At 38.5% G+C, this 23,191-nt stretch overlaps 1 protein-coding gene across 1 annotated transcript in view; it reads right to left on the bottom strand.

Annotated features, from left to right (window-relative positions):
* Positions 1–15,605: 15,605 nt before the first annotated feature.
* LOC124237957 (collagen alpha-1(III) chain-like) overlaps positions 15,606–23,191 on the bottom strand; it is a 40,087-nt gene continuing 32,501 nt past the window's right edge. Inside the window, exons 42-51 of the mRNA XM_046658121.1 lie at positions 22,532–22,585; positions 22,337–22,444; positions 21,813–21,866; positions 21,351–21,458; positions 20,999–21,052; positions 20,794–20,901; positions 19,629–19,926; positions 18,116–18,303; positions 17,478–17,720; positions 15,606–16,726 (exon numbers count right to left, since the gene is read on the bottom strand). Coding sequence (XP_046514077.1) covers positions 16,580–16,726; positions 17,478–17,720; positions 18,116–18,303; positions 19,629–19,926; positions 20,794–20,901; positions 20,999–21,052; positions 21,351–21,458; positions 21,813–21,866; positions 22,337–22,444; positions 22,532–22,585 — 1,362 coding nt within the window. The 3' untranslated portion in view covers positions 15,606–16,579. The remainder of the gene's footprint in view (positions 16,727–17,477; positions 17,721–18,115; positions 18,304–19,628; positions 19,927–20,793; positions 20,902–20,998; positions 21,053–21,350; positions 21,459–21,812; positions 21,867–22,336; positions 22,445–22,531; positions 22,586–23,191) is intronic.

Here is a 23,191-nt window from a genome sequence, read left to right as displayed (position 1 = left end):
TTGTAGGTTATTTTCTTCTGTCTGGCTGCCCTTAGTATTTTCTCTTTGTTGTTGACTTTTGCTAGCTTCACTACTGTATGCCTTGGGATTGGTCTTCTTACATTGATAAAGTTTGGAGATCTATTGGCTTCTGTCACATGAAGTTCCATCTCTCTCCCCACGTTTGGAAAGTTCTTAGCCATTATTTCTTTGAACAGGCTTTCTTCCCCCTTCTCCTTCTCTTCTCCCTCTGGTATACCTATAATCCTTATGTTGCATCTCCTAATTGAGCCAGATAATTCTCGGAGAGTTTCTTCATTTCTTTTTAGTCTTAGTTCGTTCTCCTCCTCTGTCTGCAGCATTTCTATATTCTTATCCTCCAAATTGCTAATTCTGTCCTCCATATTATCGACCCTACTGTTCAGAGAGTCCAGATTTTTCTTAATCTCCTCCATTGTGTTCTTCATCTCCAGTATTTCTGATTGGTTCTTCTTTATAGTATCAAGCTCTTTTGTGACATAGCTCTTGAACACGTTGAGTTGTCCATCTGTATTCTCTTTTAACTCCTTGTGTTTTTTAATAATGGCTGTTTTGAAGTCATCGTCATTTAGGTTCTAGATTTCATTGTCTTTGGGATTGTTTTCTGGGTACTTGTCATTTTCCTTCTGTTCTGGAGATTTAATATATTTTTTCATACTGCTTTATGGCATGGATTTGTGCCTCTGAATAGAGATAGAGTTTAGTTACTGCTTCCACTTGTTTCTACTGGTGTGGGGGGGGAGCAGCTGTTTAGACTGCATGACCAGGAACCCCTTCAGCTGTTGCTGACTGGACCTGGGCCCCTCCTCATAGTCACAGTGGTCCTGTGGGGTCCCTCATCAGCTGTGGGGGCAATTGCAAGGAGGCTTCAGGCTACTGGTGCCTACTGTTTCAGATCACCTAGACGTGCTCCCTCCTTGGGGTCTGCAGCAGTGTTATGGGCTTTCCCAGCAGCCGGGAGCAGGATCACCCATATTCGCAGCTCTGTCACTGTCAGAGCTCACAAAATCTCACTTGTCCACTATAGGTCACAGCAGACCTATGGGTATCTTCTGCAGTCTGTGGTTAGCTCACCTAGCTATGCTACTTTTGCCCCAGGGCCTTCCAGCCCTGTGATTGCTGGATGGGGCCTCTCCACTAGTGCTGGGCAGAGGCTTTTGCTGAGGCTGCTGTGGGACTGTAGAGTTTCCCCCTGGGCCACAGAGCTGGGCTGCTGGACCTCCACCCCACCCCCGACCACGCCCATGGGATCTCTGGGAGCACCTTGCCCCGTCTGGGAGACAGCCAGAGTCCATGAGTCTCGTGGTGGCTGGCGGGCTGCTGCCCTACCTGGGATCCTCCTCTCTAGGAGCCTCCCAGCGTTGTGAATGCTGGGTGGGACCTCTCCGCTAATGGTGAGTAGAGGCTTTCCCTGCCACTGGTGCAGGACCCTGGAGTTTCCCCCTGGGCCATGGAGCTGGGCCTCTGGAACTCCACCCAGCCCCAGTCCACTCCCATCTGATCTCTGGGAGCCCCTTGCCCAGTCTGGGAGACAGCCAGAGTCCATGAGTCCGACAGCAGCTGGTGGGCTGCTGCCCTGCCTGGGATCCTCCTCTTCAGGAGCCTCCTAGCATTCTGAATGCTGGGTGGGGTCTCTCCACTAATGGTGAGTAGAGGTTTTCCCTACCACTGGTGCAGGACCCTGGAGTTTCCCCCTGGGCTTAGGTGTAATCGCGGGGGACTTAGGTAGGGTTGTAGTCACCTGTTTCCACCGTCACTCTGCCGGTGCTTGCACACTCCCACCCTTGGTGAGTGGTGATGCTATGGGGGAGTCCGCTGGAAGAAAGCTGCTTGCAGGTGCTAGGCTATCTGGGGGTCAGGGGTCACCTCATCCCAGGGGGAAGTACGTCCATCTTCCGATATATAGCAGCACGGGTCTCTCAGGCGTCCTGAGATGCTATATGGATATCCTTTGTTAACTGATGAATGTCCAATTAGTTGTAGATTCGAAGGTGGAGAGACAAAGAAGACAACTCACTCTGCCATCTTGGTGACATCATTATCATTAATTTATTAAAAAATACAAATGAAAATCTTCAAAATTAACACAAATGAAGAAAGAAGAAACATGGCAAAGAAAGCACAAGTAATGCTGAATAAGTCCCAAACTCATAAGACAAAATTTGGCATAGTATGACGAGGTTCAATGTAATTATCCCAAATTGAAAAGAGAACCAAAGAAACTATAGACAACATCCTTTCTCAAGAGAATAGTGTTTTATGGCAAAAAGCAAAAAAATTCTGGAAAAAAACCCCCCACAATGATTGCAACTACAGCACTTAGAGTTTCTGTCCCACCATAAATAAAGGGCTTCTCAAGATAGCTTCTTTCTTTGAAATTATGAAGATTTCAGGAGAGACTAAGAATAATGTCTTAAAAGCTAATTTGGGGGCTGAGGTCCAACAGTGGCAAACCAAGGTAATGATGCCACAACAACAACCAACAGCTGATGGAGCATGGGGCATGCCAGTAAGCTGATTTTTTAATTAAAATTGCTGGTGTAGGGGGACAGCCCCATGGCATAGTGGTTAAGTTCATATGTTCTCCTTCAGCAGCCCGGGGTTCACAGTTTTGGATCCTGGGCGCAGACCTAGCACTGCTTGTCAAGCCATGCTGTGGCAGCATCCCACATAAAATAGAGGAAGATTGGCACCCATGTTAGCTCAGTGACAATCTTCAAGCAAAAAGTGGAAGATTGGCAATGGATGTTAGTTCCGGGCTAATCTTCCTCACAAAAAATGACTGGTTTACCCAAATGTAGTTTTTGTTCTCAGCTTTCTTAATCAATGCATCATTTTATTCAATACTTAAATGTCCGTATTTCTCAAGGGGATCAGTCTTTTTCTCTTTACCTTTACGCTCACTACCAACCCTTACCCATGCCCATAGCTTTAATTACTGCCTATGTCTCAATAGCCCCAAATGCATATGTGCAACCCTAATCTCTCCTTGGAGCTCAAGAAATGCATATATAAATGTTTAAATCACCATTTTCATTTGGGTTTCAGAAGTACTTGTAGCTTAGTATGTCAAAAAAAAATTTCAGAGCATTTCTATCTCAAAGCTGGTTTATGTTCTGTGCCAGAATCCTGGCATTGCTAGGTATTTTCAATTTTGCCTCCTAAATGTCCCATCTTTCCATGTCTACCATCCCTATCCTACTCCACATTATCATTCTTTCTTACCTGGGCTCCTTTAATAGCATTCTAACAGATTTTCAGGCAAACCTTCATGCTCTGTTCTGATCCATTCTTCCCACAAGAGCTGGAGCTGTCAATTTGAAGTATAAATATGAATGTCACCTCACTCTCCCCTTCACCCAACACAACACACACGCACACATACACACACACGCATCTTAGAAATCTTCCGTGGTATCTTCTAGGACAAAGACCAAAATCCTTAAACTCTTTGAGGCCCTGGCATGACCCGACTCCTGCCTACTTCTCAAGGTTTTTTGCCACTATCTGCCTAACTCTCTGCTCCACACACAATGGATTTCTGTCCATTTCCTAACAGCCAGCCCCCACCCCAGCCTGTCAAAGCCATTTGCATATGTATCCCTTTGCCCATTTTACTTGTGCTCATCTTTTAGAGCTCTGCTTGATGCTACATCCTCACGAAATCCTTCCTAGACTCCTCACCCTTCACTACCACCCAGGTTAGATAAAGTCCCCTGGTACAAGTTTTCTTGGCCCCCTGTACTTTTCATTTATAGCACAAATTACTGTGCTCATATAGTTGTATGATTATTTTATTAATGTAAGTCTTCTCTATTAATTGTGTTTGTTACAAGGGCAGGAACTGTTTACAAGGATCCAACATACTGCTTGGTTTTGTGTTTGTTTGAAATACATTCAATGAGTGAATGATGAGGAATTATATGCTGTGTAAATGGAAATGTACATTTAGAGTATTAATACTTTATTTATGTACTACTGTGAAGCATATATGATTATTATTGTATTATTATTATTCTTGTTTCTATTAGTATTACTGGCTAGAAGACAATAGAAGAAGCGATTCTATCCACAAGGGCGATAATGACGTACAACACTAAGAACTAAACAGGACAAGAAATTTGTAGAGCATGATTGAAAAAAACTATAACGCTTTACTGAGATATGTAAAATAAGATAAAAATGGAAATAAATGTAACTTATTCTCACGCAGGAAAGCTTGATATTTGAAAAATGTAATTCTTTTCCCTAAGTTAAATACAATCCCACTCAAAATCTCTATAGGATCTTAAAAACGTGGAACATAACAAAACCATTCTAAAGCTCATTGCAACAAAAAATACTCAAGAAAAGTGACAAGGAATTCCCCAGAGAACATAAATGATGAGTAAAGAAGGGGTCACTGGCCCTACCAGAAATGAAATAAATAATAAAAGCTACTGGCCATGGTGAAAGAAGAGAATTTGGAAATGAATCCATATATCTATATTAGAATTTAAAATATGGTTAAATTAATTCTCATTTATTCAGTAAATAGTATTACAGAGACTTGATGAACATTTGTCATTTTCCCACGTTTCCTTCCTTAATCCTTGCACCAAAACATTTCCAAAATGGACTGAATATTTCAATTAAAAAAATCTAAATATATTAACATAAAATATTTTGAGTACTTTAATAATCTTGGAATAGGAAGGGAAACAAATATATAAATAATAAAGTAAAATATAGGAATCGGATTCAAAAGTACATTTTAAATCTATATTATAAAACTCAATAAGCATGCTTATGAGCTTGTTCGAACTGGGAAAAATTTTGTAATAAATATGACAGAAAAAGCTTAATATACTTTACTTGCAAAATGCCTTTAGGAATTAGTTAGAAAAAAACAAGTAAACGTATGCAAACTCCTATATAGATAATTCACAAAAGTCATAATATAAAGGCCGATAAATATGTAGAAGATATTTAATATCATTAGAAACACAAAATGCAACCCAAACAATAAGATATTAAATTCTATCAGAACCTGACAAATATTAAAATGTCTAATCGCATTAGGTGAAAAAGAAGACGCAGAAAACACTCACATATAGTTTTTGTGTGCTTTTCCCACTAGATATGGAAAGTATAGTTAAAGTCATTTTCTCAAATTGGTTTATTCAGAATTCCTATAAATGTGAGGAGGCAGTGTGGCCAGAAGTGTGCTAGGGGTAGGAGAGAGAGTAGGATACACTGGGGTATCTTCCAGTACCATCAATTTTACCAGATGACAAGTAACTTAAAATCTCATTTGTGAAAATTACAAATACAGATATTAAATAGAGTAGAACCTAAAATCCACATGACAAACCTAATTTCCCAATGATGGCAGACTGATTTAGACTACAGCCTGAGAATCTGTTGTGGGTGCACATTCTGCATGTGTATTTCATTGATTTTTTAATTTGGAATGTAAAATGATTATCCAGTCAATGCTATGGGAAGTCACCTCATGCTTTACATGCTGTTTTTACCATTTGGTGGGTAAAACAGAACAACACACCAACTGAATTGAATAAATACATGGTGATAACTGATCTTAATGAAGAATGCACAGTAGAACCATAGGAACAAGACATCTAAACTAGGCTGAGATTTGGAGAGGAGGGGAAGAAAGGAAGAATAAAAGGTTTTATTAATGAGTCTTGAGAGACAAAGGCAGTGTCTTGAGCAATGGAGGCATACCACATGTAAATAACAACGTAGATGAAGGCATGGAGTTTTTAAAAGATATGGCTTGTTTGGGGAACCCCAAGTGGGCTGGCATGGCAGTAGATTCCATGCAAGGAGTTGTTGGGGGATAAACTAAGTAGGAAGAGGTATCATGAAGGGACCTGTATGTTGAGCTAAAGAGACTGAAAATTATTCTGGAAGAGCTTTTTTTTTTTTTAAAGATTTTATTTTTTCCTTTTTCTCCCCAAAGCCCCCAGGTACATAGTTGTATATTCTTCGTTGTGGGTCCTTCTAGTTGTGGCATGTGGGACGCTGCCTCAGCGTGGTTTGATGAGCAGTGTCATGTCCGCGCCCAGGATTCGAACCAACGAAACACTGGGCCGCCTGCAGCGGAGCGCGCGAACTTAACCGCTCGGCCACGGGGCCAGCCCCACTGGAAGAGCTTTTTTACCGAAACTATTTTTAGTTCTCAGATGGGAGTGTCACCATACCCTCTAGAGAGCCTCTGGAAATGTGTGAGGAGGGTATTTGTGGTCATCATAAAAATTGGGAAATATTCTAGGCATTTTGTGGATGGGCCAAAGATGTTGAATATCTTGCATGCAAGCCAATCCCTTTGAACAAGATCTGAACCATCTAAAACATCAAAATACTGAAATGTTTTAAGCAAGTAAGACAAGTATTGTGATTTGCGTATTAGAAAGATCACCTTGGCAGCAATACTCAGGGAGAATTTTTAACGTGAGTGAGACTGAAACCAGAGATTAGTTAGAACAATGTTGGAGAGAAAGAAACAGGGAATGAGAAGACCACTGAGAATGGAGAGAGATGGATTTGGGAGATTTTGGGAGAAATAGAATCAATAGAATCTGATAAAAGAGTGACGGGGGTGAGGCAACAAGGAATTTAGGATTATTCTTAAGTTTCCAGCTTGGGTAGCTGGATGAAATATGATGGCATTTGCTAGCATGAAGAATAGAGAAGGAGATAGGCTGAGGGTATATGTGATGTGTCTATGGAGCATCCAGCTGGAGATAGGTTAAGGTTACAGCTGAAGATAGGCAAGCCATCACACTGAGGATTTGTTAGAGCTTTGGGGGGGAATGGGATCACCCAAGACAGTTGGAAAGAGCAGTGAGCTAGGACAGATCACTGAGAACACTGATCTTTAAGGGGAAAAGAGAGAAGGAGGAAAGTTATATTCCTATTATTGAGGATATTACTTCTTAGTTACAGAGTCCTGAACCTTGGTTGTTAAATGTAACCATGAACTTTGGAAAAGAGAGTTGAAGCCACCTCTGATGTTATAATGCAGTTCTTAGTCTCATTTTTACACTTTTATGGCTAAACTCAAGAAGACTAATAGAGGAAAATATGAAGAAAGATGAAAATTCTGGTTGAAAATGAATCTAGGCAGAGACACCAGTGAGACTTACAATAGGGAACCCTAAAAATGAAACTGTACTAATTTAGCATAATCCTATATAATTTATGCTTATAATTCTCTACTGGCTTTTATTGTGATGCCATCAGCAAACACCTCAAATGATACTTAATTCACTTTGGCGCCTTACCATGTGACTATCCTACAAGTTAAAAAAAAAAACCTTGGGATTGCATTTATTTTTATCAAAGAATATGATTCACCACAATTTAAGGAACGCACACCAAAAGCCTATGCGTGTAAGCAATTATGTTAAATGCCATCCATACTATAAGAAATTGTTCTGTACATATGTGAAGTAAAAAATGTGGATTCAAATGGTAATAAATGGAGGAAGGTAGCAGTGGCATGTTAATGTGAAGAATTTTCCCAACAGTTGAAACTGTTATGAGGTAGATCTTATAATGAAAGGCAGCTGGAGATATAGAATGATCACAATTGTTAGCCACTTTAATGAGAAAAATGCAACAGAAATTGAAGACATCTGTAGTCAAAATAGAAGCCCTAAAGATTCAAATAGGAAGCTGCCGTCCAAGCTGCTGCCTGAGACATCTGACGTGTTTCCTTGCGCAATGCTGTGTGCTGTGGGTTCTTACAGGCAGTGATTGTCTTATTCCTTCAGGTCTGTGTTCTTGCTGACGCCACTGAGGACAGTCTCCAGGTGGTTTAAATTCAAGACAAAATTTGAAAATCAGACCCAAATCTTTTTTATCAATAGCCCTACTGATATCTTCCTTCTGTTCAGTTTCCTCTCTGCTCGTAGCCCTCGAATTATCACTACGTTAGCCCTCAAAATTAAATCCTCCTTTTCTTAAACCGTTAAAAGCTACAGGATGCCAAATCAGACTCATGATGAGGCTTCCCCCACATCCTCCCTCCCACCACATACACACCATGCTGTCCTTTTCCCCTTTCTTTTGCAAGTTTTGGTCCCTAATGATTTCATCTGGAGCCAGATGATTTCATCGACCATCTGTATAAGGATAATTTCCAAGTCTTCTTAGCCACCCTTGTCCTAGTATTCTCAAATCAGTCACACATTTTATCATGGTCAACCACCCTTCCAAATGAGTCAGTGTCATGTTGAACTGCCACGTAGAAAGCTGTGAGTGAGACTGGAGTTGTGTAACTTTCCACTTTGTCCTTCCTTACTAAATAGAAACATCTCTTGCATGACTTTTGATGTCCTCCTTTTGCTGTCCCCAATTTCCCCTCTTAACCTAATTTTCCAAGCAAGTATGTCTACACTCTGTGACTCTTTTTTCTGTCTAGTCTTTGAAAAAGAAAATGTACTTTCATGCCTTGCCAAGGTTTTTTAGTCTTAGTGTCTTCTTCCCTAAAATGTAGATTCATCCTTCCTTCTTCCACAATAGGTGTCTCCTCATTGCCTGTAAATCCGCTCCTGTTTCCCTACACTTCCTTTGACCTTGTGTTCGCTTCAAGCAAGAGTCTTTCAATATTTAAAACCTTTATATGGCTCTACATTAAGAAGCAGATTAAAAAAGACCTGTAAGCTCCATATTCTAAGCTCTCTGGTCCAGACTATACTTCCAGCCTTCACTCTCACATCACCACATGAAAACCATGCTCCATCTGAAACTGGGCTAATTTAAATTGCCAAATACACCTATCTCTTTACATGAATCTCCTTTCTGTCTCTCCCTGAAAACATTTTATTATTTAAGGTCTGCCTCAGATGTCACCCTCTTCATGTAGCCTTTCTTGAGGGCCTCCAAGTGGACATGAATGTTCCTTCATTGTCCTTTCTATTACCTCATATCGCTCTAATACAACTTATTGAGTCTTGTGACATGCTATTTACTAAATTTAATGGTATCTCCTTCTCCTTGAATCTTCTTGAGCACTTGTATCTAAGCCTTACATTTAATAATTGCTCCCATAATGTTGCTAAATTGAAATGACTGGATTTAGATAGCCTGCATTCTTCACTGTCCCATGGTCATGAGATAATCATCACTGGCCAATTATTTTCCTGATCCACTATCTATACCTTGTCTGATTGGCCTAGCACCATTTAGCACTTAATTGTTCATTATCTTGAATGCTTTTGTACCATTTCATGTGGGTTCAACTTATGTATTCTAGACAACACATTCCCAAAGAGGTGTAAGCATATGTTATATTTCCTTACAGCATTTAGCAGAGTGCTGAACATGGAGTAGGAGCCTGTAATAGATAATTTGTTGTTTTACCCATATTCTCTCTTGAAAGCCAAAGCATGGACCTATAATCCCCTGAGAATATCTGTTACTGAGGCTTCACAGCCATGCCCCTCATTGAGAATTGCTCTCAGTCACCAAAACTACCTTACTGAAGGGAACCTCCACCCTTTCCAGGTTCTGGCCCACAGTCCACGACTGTCTGAGTCAAGGATACAAGACCTACCCCTCTTACTGTGAATTATAACTACTCTGAAGGGCCATCTCACTTCTAGAGCTTCTTGTAGCATTGCCTGGAGCCTCACTGTCAATTGCTCTTGGTCAGTTTCTCCTTCAGTCTAAACCTGCCTTTCTGTGTCTCCCGAGATGACTCCTCAGTAAATCTTATGCACAGAAGTCACCATCTTAGAGTCTATTTCCAGGGAAACCACTCTAAAACAGAGCTTAAATCTTTTTATTTTTTTCTCCCACCTTTTTAATTATGGGATGTCTCGTTTTCAAAATTGCAACAAGCATAACATTGCTTTGACATCATTGCTAAACTTGTATGAAATATAGTAATTCCCATTCATAAATTTTATGGACCACATAGGGTAGCCTTCCTTTTTAATAAGAACCATGCCAGATATGATTAACAGATACCAAGTAATTCTGTGCATTTTAGTGAAAACACTCAGGAGTTTTAAAGGGACATATTTTTTGAACAGATTTAAAGAGATGAAAAGCAAAAGGAGGAGCAAAATTGTCATCAGAGAAGAATTTGTTTAGAAAAATATTGGCTGTGGATAATAGACTCTTTTTTTGTTGTGGCCTTGGCTCAACAAGCAATTCTTCATAGGATCTCTAAACCTTGGGTGTGGCAGCCTGGGGACTTGAAGAATTGAGGAGATCTTTCACGTATGCTCTGTCTTATAGAATGTTCTCACCAATATTGTATCAAACTCACTTAGTGAGTTATGACTCAATGGAGGGTTATGTCTGAAAGGAAAATATTTCCAGTTTATGACTCACTTTTAAAAATAAGCACATTCCTCTAGGATAGAACCCAGACAAGTAAACTTTTAATATAAACTAGATAAAAGTAAGGTCACTTTGATGTGATTTCTAACTTCGGAGCCATTATTTTTTAAAAATAGTTTCCTCTATATTTTTCCTGTTTATTACCAAAATCAAAATATATTTTTTATGAATAAAATGGTATCATGTTAAAAGACAAAGCAGCATACAAAATGGCATATATAGTATTATCAAAATTGTGTTAGAATATTCCAAGAAGCTTTAAAGAAATGTCATTTGATGTGGGACATGGATAATTAATTTTTCTTTTTAGTTTTCTGCATTTTCCAAATATTCTATAGTTACTGCGTAAATTTATCCTCAAGACTTATAAAATAAGTTTTATAAGTGAAACTTTTTTGTTAAAATGCCAGTTTAAAGGTAAAGACAGTTGCATTTAATTCTGCATCAAGAAAGAGATAAAAAGTGATAATATGACTGTGATTAGATTCCATTACATCTCTCTTTGGTATCTTTGGACATAAGAAAACTTACATAACCTCACTTTTTAAAATCTGTAATTAGCGGCCTTGAAATACATCAACTCTAAGCTTACTTATCCTCTCAATATGCTGTAATTCTAAAATGTTAACAGCACACTTGTTTTTCACTTGGCCTCTAGGTGACTGCACTTCCCTGGTTTCCCTTTGTTCCTTCTCCATCTCCTTTGCTGCTTCCTCCTCATTTCTCCAACCTGTAGACATTGAAATAGCCCAGAGTTAGTCCTTATACATTTTCTCCTTTCTTTCTATGCTCAATTACTTGATGATCACGTCTACTTCCATGGATATAAAAACCGTACATATGCTGAAACTCCTAAATTTATTTCTCTAACCTGGACCTTTCCTCTGACCTCCAGATCTGTATGTAACTGCCAACTAAGCAAGTCTACTTAGATGATGGATAAGCATTCAGAATGTAATAAGCCCTATTATCTCGAGCCTAAAATCTCGAGCCCCTCAAATCTTTTACCTTGATTGTCTCTTCCATCTCAGCTATTGGCAACTCTCTTTTCTCAGTTGCTTAGGCAAAAAGCTTTGGATTCATGCTTTGTATCTCTCTTTCTCTTAGACAACACATCCAATTTGTTAGCACTTTTTGTTTTCTATACTTTCAAAATATATCCAGAACCTGACTAGTCTTTCGTCTCCTCCAGTACTACCCTCCTGGTCGAAGCTGCTATGTTCCTTGGCCCAGATAAGTGCAATGGACTCCTAACTGTTCTCATAGATTCTGCTCCAGCACAATATTTTCTCAAAAGAACAGCCACAACAACACTCTGAAACTGTAAGCCAGATCACGTCCATTTGCACAACAGCTTCTCATCTCTCTGAGAGCAAAGGTCAAAATTCTCACAGCAGCCAAATAAGAGTAGGGTGGCCATATAATATCCCCACATCAGAATACTTATGAGAATTCTAAAAGGCTAAATGTTATGAGACATCAAAAAAATACGTATAAACTGGGGCTCTCCAGGGCAAATCCGGACCTATGGTCATCCTTCCTGTAGTCTCGGTACAGTCCGTCTCCCTGTCTATTTCTGTGGTCTTTTCTTGCACTACTCTCCCATGCGCTAACTCTGCTCCAACCACGTGGCTTGCCTCTTCCTTGAACACACCAAGAACATCCCTCTATTAAGGGCTTTGCAATTGCTATTTCCTCTGCCTGGAATGATGTTCTTCAAGATCTCCATGTTGCTTGCTTCATGAAAGATTTGAAAACTTTAGTGGGGATCTCAATTAAGACATAGACTATATTGTCTTTAGTTCCATGAAACGCACACATAATTTTGTGAGTTAAAGTTCAACCACATCAGTTAAAGTGACGACTGAAGTGAAGTCTTATAATTCTTCTTTTTGTCCTTATTTTCTTTTTTGGATTGAATGAAGATAATAGTACCTCACAAGACTGAAGTGAGTAATACATTAATTAATAAGTTTAAAGTGACTAGAACAATGATTGGCCCATCTTTTTTTTTACGATTTTATTTTTTTCCTTTTTCTCCCCAAAGCCCCCTCGGTACATAGTTGTATATTCTTCATTGTGGGTCCTTCTAGTTGTGGCATGTGGGACGTTGCCTCAGCGTGGTTTGATGAGCAGTGCCATGTCGGCGCCCAGGATTCAAACCAACGAAACACTGGGCCGCCTGCAGCAGAGCGCGCGAACTTAACCACTCGGCCACGGGGCCAGCCCCTGATGATTGGCCCATCTTTACTTCCCATTATTTGTGTTGTTATTGCAAGAGACTTCCTCCAAAGCACTGAACTTCTTCATTCAAGATGCTGGCTCTACGAACTCAAAGTCTGGAAACCGGATGAAAGCCTTATGGCCTGTGTAGTTGCTCAACTAAGCTCTCTTCACCTGCATTGAAATTTTTTGTCCTTGTTTATGAAAAACTAAGTATGACTGTCACAGGCAGCCTGTCTAATAGGGCTCATTATTTTCTTACAATTATTTTTACTTTGTTGCCAGTAGTCTAGAGATGCCCTCTGGTATGGAATCCTGTCATCTCCATTGAAACCAAGAAGCTTATTTCACCTGCTTTTTTTCTATTTCCATCTCCAGTCTAAAGACACACTTACAAGGAGGTTTTCAAAAGTGCTGGCACACATCTCACTGTGTATTTCTCAAGACCTTGGTGGTCCACCTTGGGAGTACAGTTAGAAGCTGAGCGGTGTATCACATATGAGAAACCATTCCAACAGTCTAAAGTTTTCGAATTACATTCTCCTTCTGCCAAAAAGTTTGTGATGTCTCAAATTCATTTAGTTTTGGCTGCTCTGAGGCCTGGTTCAGTCAACCATGCTAGTGATTATAACCTTCCTAGAACTCTGATACATTCACATATTGACAAATTTCGTCTAATCTGATCGCACAATTCTTCTTTGTCTAGTACCTCACAAGCCACTCCCACACATGTGGCCCAGATTTTAGACAATTTTAATTAATGAAATCCTTCTATTTTTTTTATGTGTAAGCCTCCTCCTGAGATTGACATTCTAATTGTTATCCCCCTGAAGCATTCTGGGATCTGACTCTAGTTATAAATCTGGAGACAATAAGCAGTGGTCATAGTGAGGTATGATGAGAATTAGTCTTTTCTTGTTGACGTCTTGCGTTTCAGGAAAGGCAGAAATATTCCCAGGCAGGAAATAAGGTGTCTTATTTTAGATGGCTAGAGAAGTTTAATGTGAAACAGGAATTTTTGAAGCGAATTTTTCCATAAACCCCTTTCCAATTTCTGAGGTCCTATTATTTCCCAAGTATACAGCAATCAGAGAATTGGAAAATCCATTTATTTCTATTAAAGTTTGGTAATCTGCAGAACTGAGATTTACATTTGCTTTTTGGTTATCTCAAACCTGTGCAAAGAGAAGAGTTTTTAAATTTTTAAAAAAATATTTATGTTTTCATTTTAACACAGCCAGAGAAAGGTCATAGCTTCCCTTCTACACCTTGAGCCAAGAAGTTAGGGATTGGACCTTGTCACTCTACTTCTGTGTACCACCAGTAAAAACAGCCACACCCTCACGCAATCCTGCAGTTTCTTGTGAAATTTAAATATGCTGTTGTATAGTAGAGGCCACTGATTTTCTTAGACCTCAGACCTTGACTTCAAAATGCAAATCATACCAGGTGATCACAGATGATGAATCCTATTTCCATGGACTGCTAAATTCTCATCCCTGGATACAAACTGGATTTTCTTACGTGTTTCCCTAACCAGTGTAAGCCTTTGATCCCATAGTCTTTTCATTTTCCTGAATTTCTGCTGCCTGCCATCATTGCTGTTATGGATTACTAGCCTGGTCAGGATTCTTAGCTGCAAACAGTCTAAACCAACTTGGGCTGATTTAAGTAGAAATGTAATTTATAGCCTTTTCTGAAGCTCAGGGAAATTCAGGGAAAGCTATAGAACCCAGAATCATAAGCGAGAAGATATGAAGGGAATGCCGACATTCAGAGCCATCTTCAAACTCATACCCAAGAAGCAGCATGGTGAAACCATAATAAAGCTGGACACTGGATGCCATTTCTGGCACTACAGCCCAAGGTCTTTTAGAAATCTGGCTGTTGTGCCCGGACTCCAGCTGTGACCACCACCAACATGGATTTCCTATTCTCCCTACTTCTTTGCATTGCTTTTGAGGTAAGAAGAATACTAGCCCCAAATATGTCCACATCCTAATCCTCGAAACATGTGAATGTTATGTTACATGGCAAGGCAAGGAGAAATTAAGGTTGCAGACAGAACTAAGGTTGCTAATCAGCTAAGCTTGACATGGGGATTATTCTGAATTATCCAGTTGGGCCCAATATAATTCTAAGAGTCCTTATAAATGAAGGATGGAGGCAGGAGAACCAATGTCAGAGTGATGCAATATGAAAAAGATTTGGCCAAATATTACTGACTTTGAAGATGTCTAAAATAAAACTCCAAGTAATTTAATTTTTAATGCATAATGCAAATAGACTTTCTTTCTCTCTCTCTCTTTATATATGTAAACAAAATATTTCTAGAAAGATAACTGACACGAGAACTGTTAAGACTGGGTGTCTCTAGCTTTGAGGATAAGTAGACTAAGAGTCTTGACATTTGACTGATGGGATCTTAATTTTTGAAAGTATTATTATTTTTATCAACCATATAGAGTGAGTAAATTTCAAACTATAAAGTCATGTGTACAAGACCGTACTATTTGTATTTATAGTAACTAAAAGATTAAGAACTTAATGGTGGAGAAGGAACTGACCCAAGACGGCAATGAGTCAGTGTATAGCGGTGATAGAACAAGCCTAAGCTTGTAACTATTCTTAATATTAATGTCTGTTTTGCCAGACCTTGCTTATTTCCTGATAAATTAGTAGCGTTTTCCTCCCTGATTATTCCCATTTGGGGGCACCCTAATTTACTATGTTACTATTTTCCAGAGATTTATTCCAATAGAATGCACTTAATTTTCAATATGCCTCAGGGGTTCCACTAAATATAATCTAAAAATCTGCATGATTCCCCACTGAGCATTATCTCTGTTCTGAGCATAGGTTATATTATCTCATATTCCTGAAGGTTATTGCATTATGAAGCTAGAGAGTTGGAATTCAATGTGCTTTTTTTCAAGAAAATCACTAGAGTTCTTGAATGTAGACATACATTTGTTAAATCTATGAAAAGTGACAAAAAACAGGAATGTTTTCTTATGATATTTTATTACGGGCATCTGTAAGAAAAAAAGATCAACAACCACATACAAGCTTACAAAGTTAAATTGCAACAAATTCTCTGTGTTACTGTGACAAAAGAAGCCCCATAATTTGTTTTTTGTTGTTGTTGACTTTTACAGGATGAAGGGCGAGAGTCCCCTGAAGTGACACGCCAATAAATCTTTTTGACCGGAGACATGTACAGATGGTGTGCATTTACGTTTTGAATGCAAGGCAACAATTCTGACCTAGAGTTTGAAAAGTGAAAGTACATTAGCACCATAACATGTGTCTTTAAAGCCTTCCCAAATGTTGGTAATCTTGACCAGCAATGACAAGAAAGGAGAAAAGCACCTTTAAAAGAGGATGATATCCAAGATTTAAATAATTGTGGCTTTTAAAATATTTCTTTAAATTCTTTTACTACATTATACCTTCTTTTCTTTTCTTTACCAATATTTTAGGAAGTAAATCAATGAAATTTATGTTTTACCAATTTATACATTTTTTTTTTGTCTTCTGGGACATATAGAATTCATCTGTGTTTCTCACCAGGTTGAGGTAGTTGAAACAGGGAGGTCTTTTCTAATTTCCTGTTTGACTATTTCAGAAAGAAAGGTAATCTTTTAATGGTAAGCATAGTCATTGCTCTGCAAATGGGCTAGGATTCAAAGAATGTAACGCAGTGTTCTTGTAAGAGTGTTGAAGTTTATTTATTATAGCACCATTGAGACATTTTGAAATTGGAATTGGTAAAAAAATAGAACAAAAAGCATTTGAACTGTATTTGGTGGAACAGGAAAAAAAGTATTGTTTTTTGTCAAATTATACTTTTTCCAAAAATTTTGGAAATAAATAACTGGAATTTAGTTGGTCACTTGTACTGGTTGACAAAATTAAAACAAGAGGAACACATATGGAGTGTGAAACTTTTTGCTGGGGTTTCAGATAAGAGTTTGGTTTATAAAAAGCAAACAGGGCCAATGTCCACACCGAATTCTTGATCAGGACCACCAACATCATAGGGAGCAATATCTACAATAGGTAGTCTCACGGCCTTGCGTGTTCGATATTCGAAGACTGTTTTGCCCCATTCCCCAGTGTGTTTCTGTAAAAAAGAGCAGAAAAATGTAAGCAATCATGACATGACAATTACTTAGACACTTTCTCTGACTGACCAAGTTTAAAAAAAAATTTGCTGGAGGGGAATTGCCAATTTCCCATGTTATCTTCCATATGTCTGAGACTTGGTCCACTTCAAAGCCATAATTCTCCCAGTCGATAAACCATATTGTTAACCAAAAGCCTTAAAAGGCCTCAGGGTAAACCCAGCAGGGAGATTGCCATAGGCCAGCGCATTCTCAGAAGCCTTGGTAATGGTCATTACTACCAGGTATATAGCTGTTTACTAAGGAGTGGATAGGTCTCTAACAATGGAATTTGCTAATATTAGAAGTGAATTCTCCTTCTGTTCATAAATGGTAACAACAAGGAATTGATTTAAAGCTAACCTTTAAAATGAAAAGAAAAGCAGAGATTTTGGAGGTCTTATGATGGCTATGATGCAGACTATATAGTAACCATCCAGATTATCTGACAAAGTTTATATGATGGATTTAAATTTCAATTGCTTTCATTTCAACTAGTTTTCACCTAGAGGTTGAAAATATGTATTTATTTTTGGTAGTTTTTTAACATTCCCTGTGATGCATTGCTCGATTCTATTCTATTCTCACACCAAATGCTATCTTTTGTTCACCCTCATTATTTTTATTTCTTCTTTCCAAAATAATTAGCATGAGTGAACTAGAAATGCTAAGCTCTTTAGGATCCATGCTTATAAAAATGTTGTTACTTACAGTGCAACCATCCTCCAGAACTGTGTATGCGAATTTGCTGTTTCCTTCAGCCTTGAATTCGCCTTCATTTGACCCCATCAGCTTCAGGGCTTTCTTCACATTCCCGCTGGCTTGATCCATGTACGCAATGCTGTTTTTGCAGTGATACGTGATGTTCTGGGAGGCCCGACTGGAGAGAAGTCGGAGGAATGCCAGCTGGACATCAAGGACATCTTCAGGAAGGTCAGGATTGCCGTAGCTAAACTGTGATAGGGAACAAATAAACCTCATCAAACATTTTTAGTTACAACACTATGTCAGGGATTCATGCAGTATACTATGGGCATTTTAGTGGAGGTTCATATATTTTATGTATGAGTATTTTATATGTGAATACGCTTTTATTGTATGTATACCATATAATGTTAGAGTAAAAAAAGTCTTAAGAATTGAAACAAAAGTGGTGGTATACAAAGAATAGTTCAATCTAGCTTAGCTCTAGAGAGACAAGTTATAAAAGTAGCTACCCGAATATACAAAATCATTCGGGTTCCTCTATTTATTAACTAACTTTGCTTTGTGATGAACAAATGGGAGGAACCAAAAAAGTTAAGTAAGTAGGGATCACTAAGTTAGAAAAATGGTATATCCTCTCTTACCTGAAAGCCACCATCCACAGATTCTCCAAACCAAACATGTTTCTTCTCAGCACCAGAATCTGTCAACCACTTCTTACGTGGAACATTCGAAGGACTGGCATTTATGCATGTTTCCCCAGTCTCCATATTACAGAATACTTTAATAGCATCCAGCTTGCAACCTTGGTTAGGATCAACCCAATATTCTCCTGAATAGTCACAAAAAGGGACAATGGGAATTGGTTATAAAATCCAGTAATAAAGTTTGGACCAGAATGATATTGTTTGTTTACCTAGTGAGGCATTCATAATGTTGCCCACTAATGTATCTGTATTTTATAGTATAGCATAATAGAGAAACTTTTAGATTGAATTTATTGAGGTAAAAGAGTTAGCTATAACAATTAGAAAGCACTGAAGTAAAAATAGCATCTTGATACTGAACAATGAAGATAAACTAAGACAAGACATTTTGATTGGTGTATTGTATTTACTGAAATCTCTCTGTTTTTAAAGATGACCATCTATTTAAGGTAGTTTTGCTTAATAATGTAAGCTTTGTTTAATCTAGATTTATGTCAATAGGTCTAAACCGAAAGTCCCTATGACTGCTGATTGTCACTTATTTGAATTTCCAGAAATGACTCCTAACAAAGGCAAGTTTCCATGTCAAGATATTTGAAAGCTTGAAGTAATTTTGCCTTTCAGAAAGAATTAACCCAATACCTGCAAACCCTTACATTACTACCATATTCGATATAATTCTATATAATTTTCTGGAATTTTTCATTAATTGTTTCCTAAAATTTAATAATTAGATTTGTTACAAAAATTAAATTAAAATAAATAAATATTGCAATAATTAAATTGCAAATTATGTCTGCATCAAATTACATATATTTGATCCTGAAAACACAGTGATATACATTTCTTTATCACTCAAATAACTTTGTGATCATATGCAGAAATATATCAACCTATGATTTGTATAAGCTTTTCTACAAAACTGTCTTTAAATTTTCTTACATTTGGAATATCTTGAAGGTATTCATGTCATGTTTTAAGTACACCTGCAAAATTTATGTTTTCTTACTCACAATATCAAGCAGTTTCAATTCAACTAACATTATTTTTTTTTTTAAAGATTGGCACCTCAGCTAACAACTGTTGCCAATCTTCTTTTTTTTTTGTCTGTCTGTTTTTTCTCCTCAAATCCCCCCAGTACGTAGTTGTATATTCCACTTGTGCATCCTACTATTTGTGGCATGTGGGATGCCGCCTCGGCGTGGCCTGATCAGTGGCGTCATGTCCACGCCCAGGATCTGAACCAGCGAAACCCTGGGCCACTGCAGCGGAGCGCGCAAACTTAACCACTTGGCCACAGGGCCGGCCCCTCAACTAACATTCTTTAAGTACTATTTCTGCTATAAAAATTTTTCTATTCATTGTAAAAGCTTCCTCTTCCCTAAATTCTGATATAAGCAGCTTTCTCTGTAATCCTGTTGCCATGAGTGTGAAAGACTCCCCAACATACCACTTTTGAGTTCAGGATGGCAGAATTTCAGGTCTCTGCAGTTCCGAGCAGGGTTTTTGCGAGAACCATCAGGACTGATGAGGTTTTCTATTTGTCCATTGACTGATTTGAGTGAAGTCATAATCTCGTCAGTGTTGATTTTGAAATCCATTGGTTCATCTCCATAATATGGGGCATAACCACCAGATTTTTCAGGTCCAACAACTCCAGAGATGGCAGAAACCCCAGCACCACAGCATGGACCAGGAGCACCAGGAGGTCCAGGAGGGCCCGGCTGTCCTGGGTGGCCCGGGGAGCCCTAGGAAGGGAAGAACATACATCATTGAGGTGTACTTGTTTGGTCTCCACTGAAAGAATATGTTGCTAGCCCAAAAAATGAATTAAAAATAATTAATACATTGTGTACTATAATTATTTTAATAAAGGTTTATTTGGGTTGTTTTGTGTTCAAATGATAACCAATTTGTAATAACTATATCATTATCATTAAATTTGTTGTGCTCTACTGTTTAAGAATCGGTAGTGTTAGAGCACAAATTTTACTCTATCATGTTTCCTTCTGTATAAATGTAAGCAATTCTAATGCTGACACGACAAAGGGAATACAATCAGGAAGCCTAGATTCTGATCCCAGATTTGTCACTAATTTTATGTCTTTGGGCTAGTTACTTAACTTCTTTGTGTTTCAATCCCCATATGAGTAACTTGTGGGAATAATAATTTTTATTCCATTTACCTTAAAAGTGTGGGATAGAAAGGAATTAGGAATGTTGGTATCAATAGCAGAATAGGAATCACAGAAACTGTCTAAGCAGAATGTACCACTTACTTTCAAAGCATTATGATTCCCATAAGAGGGAGATCTCTAGCGTGAGATCAGCACCGGCAGAGTTCATTTGGTTAACTGGGCTTATGTCTTTATTCTGATATAACTGTTATCTGATCAAACTGTAAAAAAGGCTTTTTTCTCCCTGTTGTTATAGAGTGATGGAGAAAGTCTTAATATGGTGGAGAATGTCTTAAAGTCATTGCTCATTTTCTAAATCAAGTTGGGTGAAAGCATTGTGTTTAACTCACTACCTCAGTTTTAAAATGTTGTAAAGTGTTTCTGAAAATGTGAAGATTATAGCAAATTAAATATACATATTTATGAGTGATGTCTTACCTCAGATCCTCTTTCACCTCTGTTACCTCGAGGCCCTGGTGGTCCAATGGGACCTGGATGTCCAAGTGTTCCGTCTTTGCCAGGGGGCCCACTGGGCCCAGCAGGTCCCTAAAAAATTATCATAATATCACAATGCTGGAATTCCTTCTGACAGTGCAAACACTTAAAAAATATGGACCTCCCAATATCTTTCTGTGGCACTTACTCTGGGGCCTGCAGGTCCTGGACTCCCGACTGCACCTTGGTGACCAGCAGGACCCTGAAAGAAAAGGCAGAGTGAATATAAGTGAAGACTTTGAACACATTTGGAAAAGTGTACCTTCATGATCAGATCAAGAAACATGGGGAGCAGGGCGAAATTTGATCTCCTTTTCCTTTACTCTCCCCATTGTCTCATGCCAACTGCTATTTCAAATAAGCCCTTGGATCCATTTCTCATCTCTTTTAGCATATACTTTTGGAGATGAACATTTGTCTACTATGGGTCTCTAGAAGTTGCCTATTTCATCAGCTAAAACACATTAAAGGGGGTTTTCTAACAAAATGGATGCACTTACCGGAGAGCCTGGGCTACCTGGACTACCAGGGAATCCTCGATGTCCTTTGATGCCAGTAGAACCACGTTCACCAGTTTCACCTTTGTCACCACGTGGGCCTTGGGGACCCTTTACAAACACATTTCAAATTAAGGTCATATACACATTGGAAAAACAAAATAGAATTTATAACAAGTCCATCGTATGACATTCTATTAGAAATCCCATTAACAGACACTGCATACATGGAACAATAAAGATTGTTCTTGTGGTTGTTTTGATTTTGGACTGATAATTGCATGGAACCCCATGTGTATATCCTTAGCCCCAAAGAACTTTTGGATTTTGAATTGCTTTCTATATCATCAAAGGAAAATTTAAATTCTGCTCCATAGTTATGTATTTTGTCATCCCCTTGTCCTGAACATGCCAGAAAATACAATATTCCCTACACTGCAGAATGAGTTTTAAAAAAAGACTTACAGGAGCACCTCGGGCACCAGCAGGACCTGGGGCACCAGCAGGACCAGCAGGGCCCTAAAATAAAAACAAACGAACAGACACACACGGAATTGCTTATTTATTGATATAATTTTGTTTTATTTAAAAGTTGATAATTTCATTGTGATGGAATAATAGTATGCATAGTTATTGAAAGTGCGTATCATTTTCTCCTTCAAAGTCCTGTAAATATCTTTCCCAGGAGGTCTGAGCAGGAAAGCTGAGAAAGTCCTATTAATTCAGCCTTGCATTTACCCAGGGAATATACATTCGGTTTAGTCAACACTGTTTTGAATTTTAGTAATGAATTCTTCGTTGACTACTGCCAGAAATGTCACACATAACTTTATTACCACACTTGCCTAAGGAATGACTAGCGTGAAAACTGTAAAACAAATGATAGTGGATCTTTCAATGAGCAGATATGACATTCAATCTTCTGTCTGCTGATCTCTTTACTGAGGAAAATAGACAAGTAAAGAAAGATGGTGCTTATTAGAACTCACACTTTCTCCTCTGTCACCATTCTTTCCAGCTGGACCCACAGGACCAGGTGGGCCTGGATGACCAGGAGCACCAGGGGCACCAGGAGAGCCATTTTCACCACGATCACCCTGTGGAAAAATTCACAGATCCAAAATAAATATGATCAGCAGTTATGGCTTTAATTACACAAACCTATTGTACACGTGTTTTTATACCTTGCCACCAGGAGCTCCATCTCGGCCTGGCAGGCCATCTGATCCAGGGTTTCCCTGATTAAAAAAAAAAAAGGAGAAAAGAAATAAAATTCTTTGGAACTATTTAAATACCATCTAAGCCGTGCATTCTCAATGGGAGCAATATCCTCCTAAAGAGGATAAATATTAGTTCTTGGGAGTGAAAAATCTTAGATATTACAACAGGTGTGGCCCTTCAAAGGATGATAATACCTTAACTGATACGCAGTGTATCTGTGGTACTAAAATTTCATGGGGTGAAAGAGGGAGAATTAGTTAGGGGAAAAAAGTCTAAAAAGGATCTTTACAGGAGAGATAATAAATAAAAGTTTGACAGACAGTAATTTAAGCTGATAATGGAAATTTACAATGTAAGAAAAAGCTAATCACAGATAACATGCAGAACATTTTCACCCAGAAGGAATGTTGTAAATTGGGGCTCTCCCTACCCCCAACTTATTTCTTTATTTAGCGAGAGACCATATTCTTCTCCACTAACGATCAATCATTGGGTAAATACTAACAAACGTGAATAGTTGAGGCTAGTCTAAGTTGTAATAGAAAGAACATCTGTTATAGAGGAGGAAGGAGAACTCTGGCATGTGACAATATTTACACTCGTAGACATTAAGGTCCAATTTG

Source organism: Equus quagga, chromosome 4 (genome assembly GCF_021613505.1).
Source record: "Equus quagga isolate Etosha38 chromosome 4, UCLA_HA_Equagga_1.0, whole genome shotgun sequence".
Taxonomy (NCBI): domain Eukaryota; kingdom Metazoa; phylum Chordata; class Mammalia; order Perissodactyla; family Equidae; genus Equus; species Equus quagga.
Note: the sequence above shows the minus strand (reverse complement) of the source record. Positions and strands in the feature narration are given on the sequence as shown.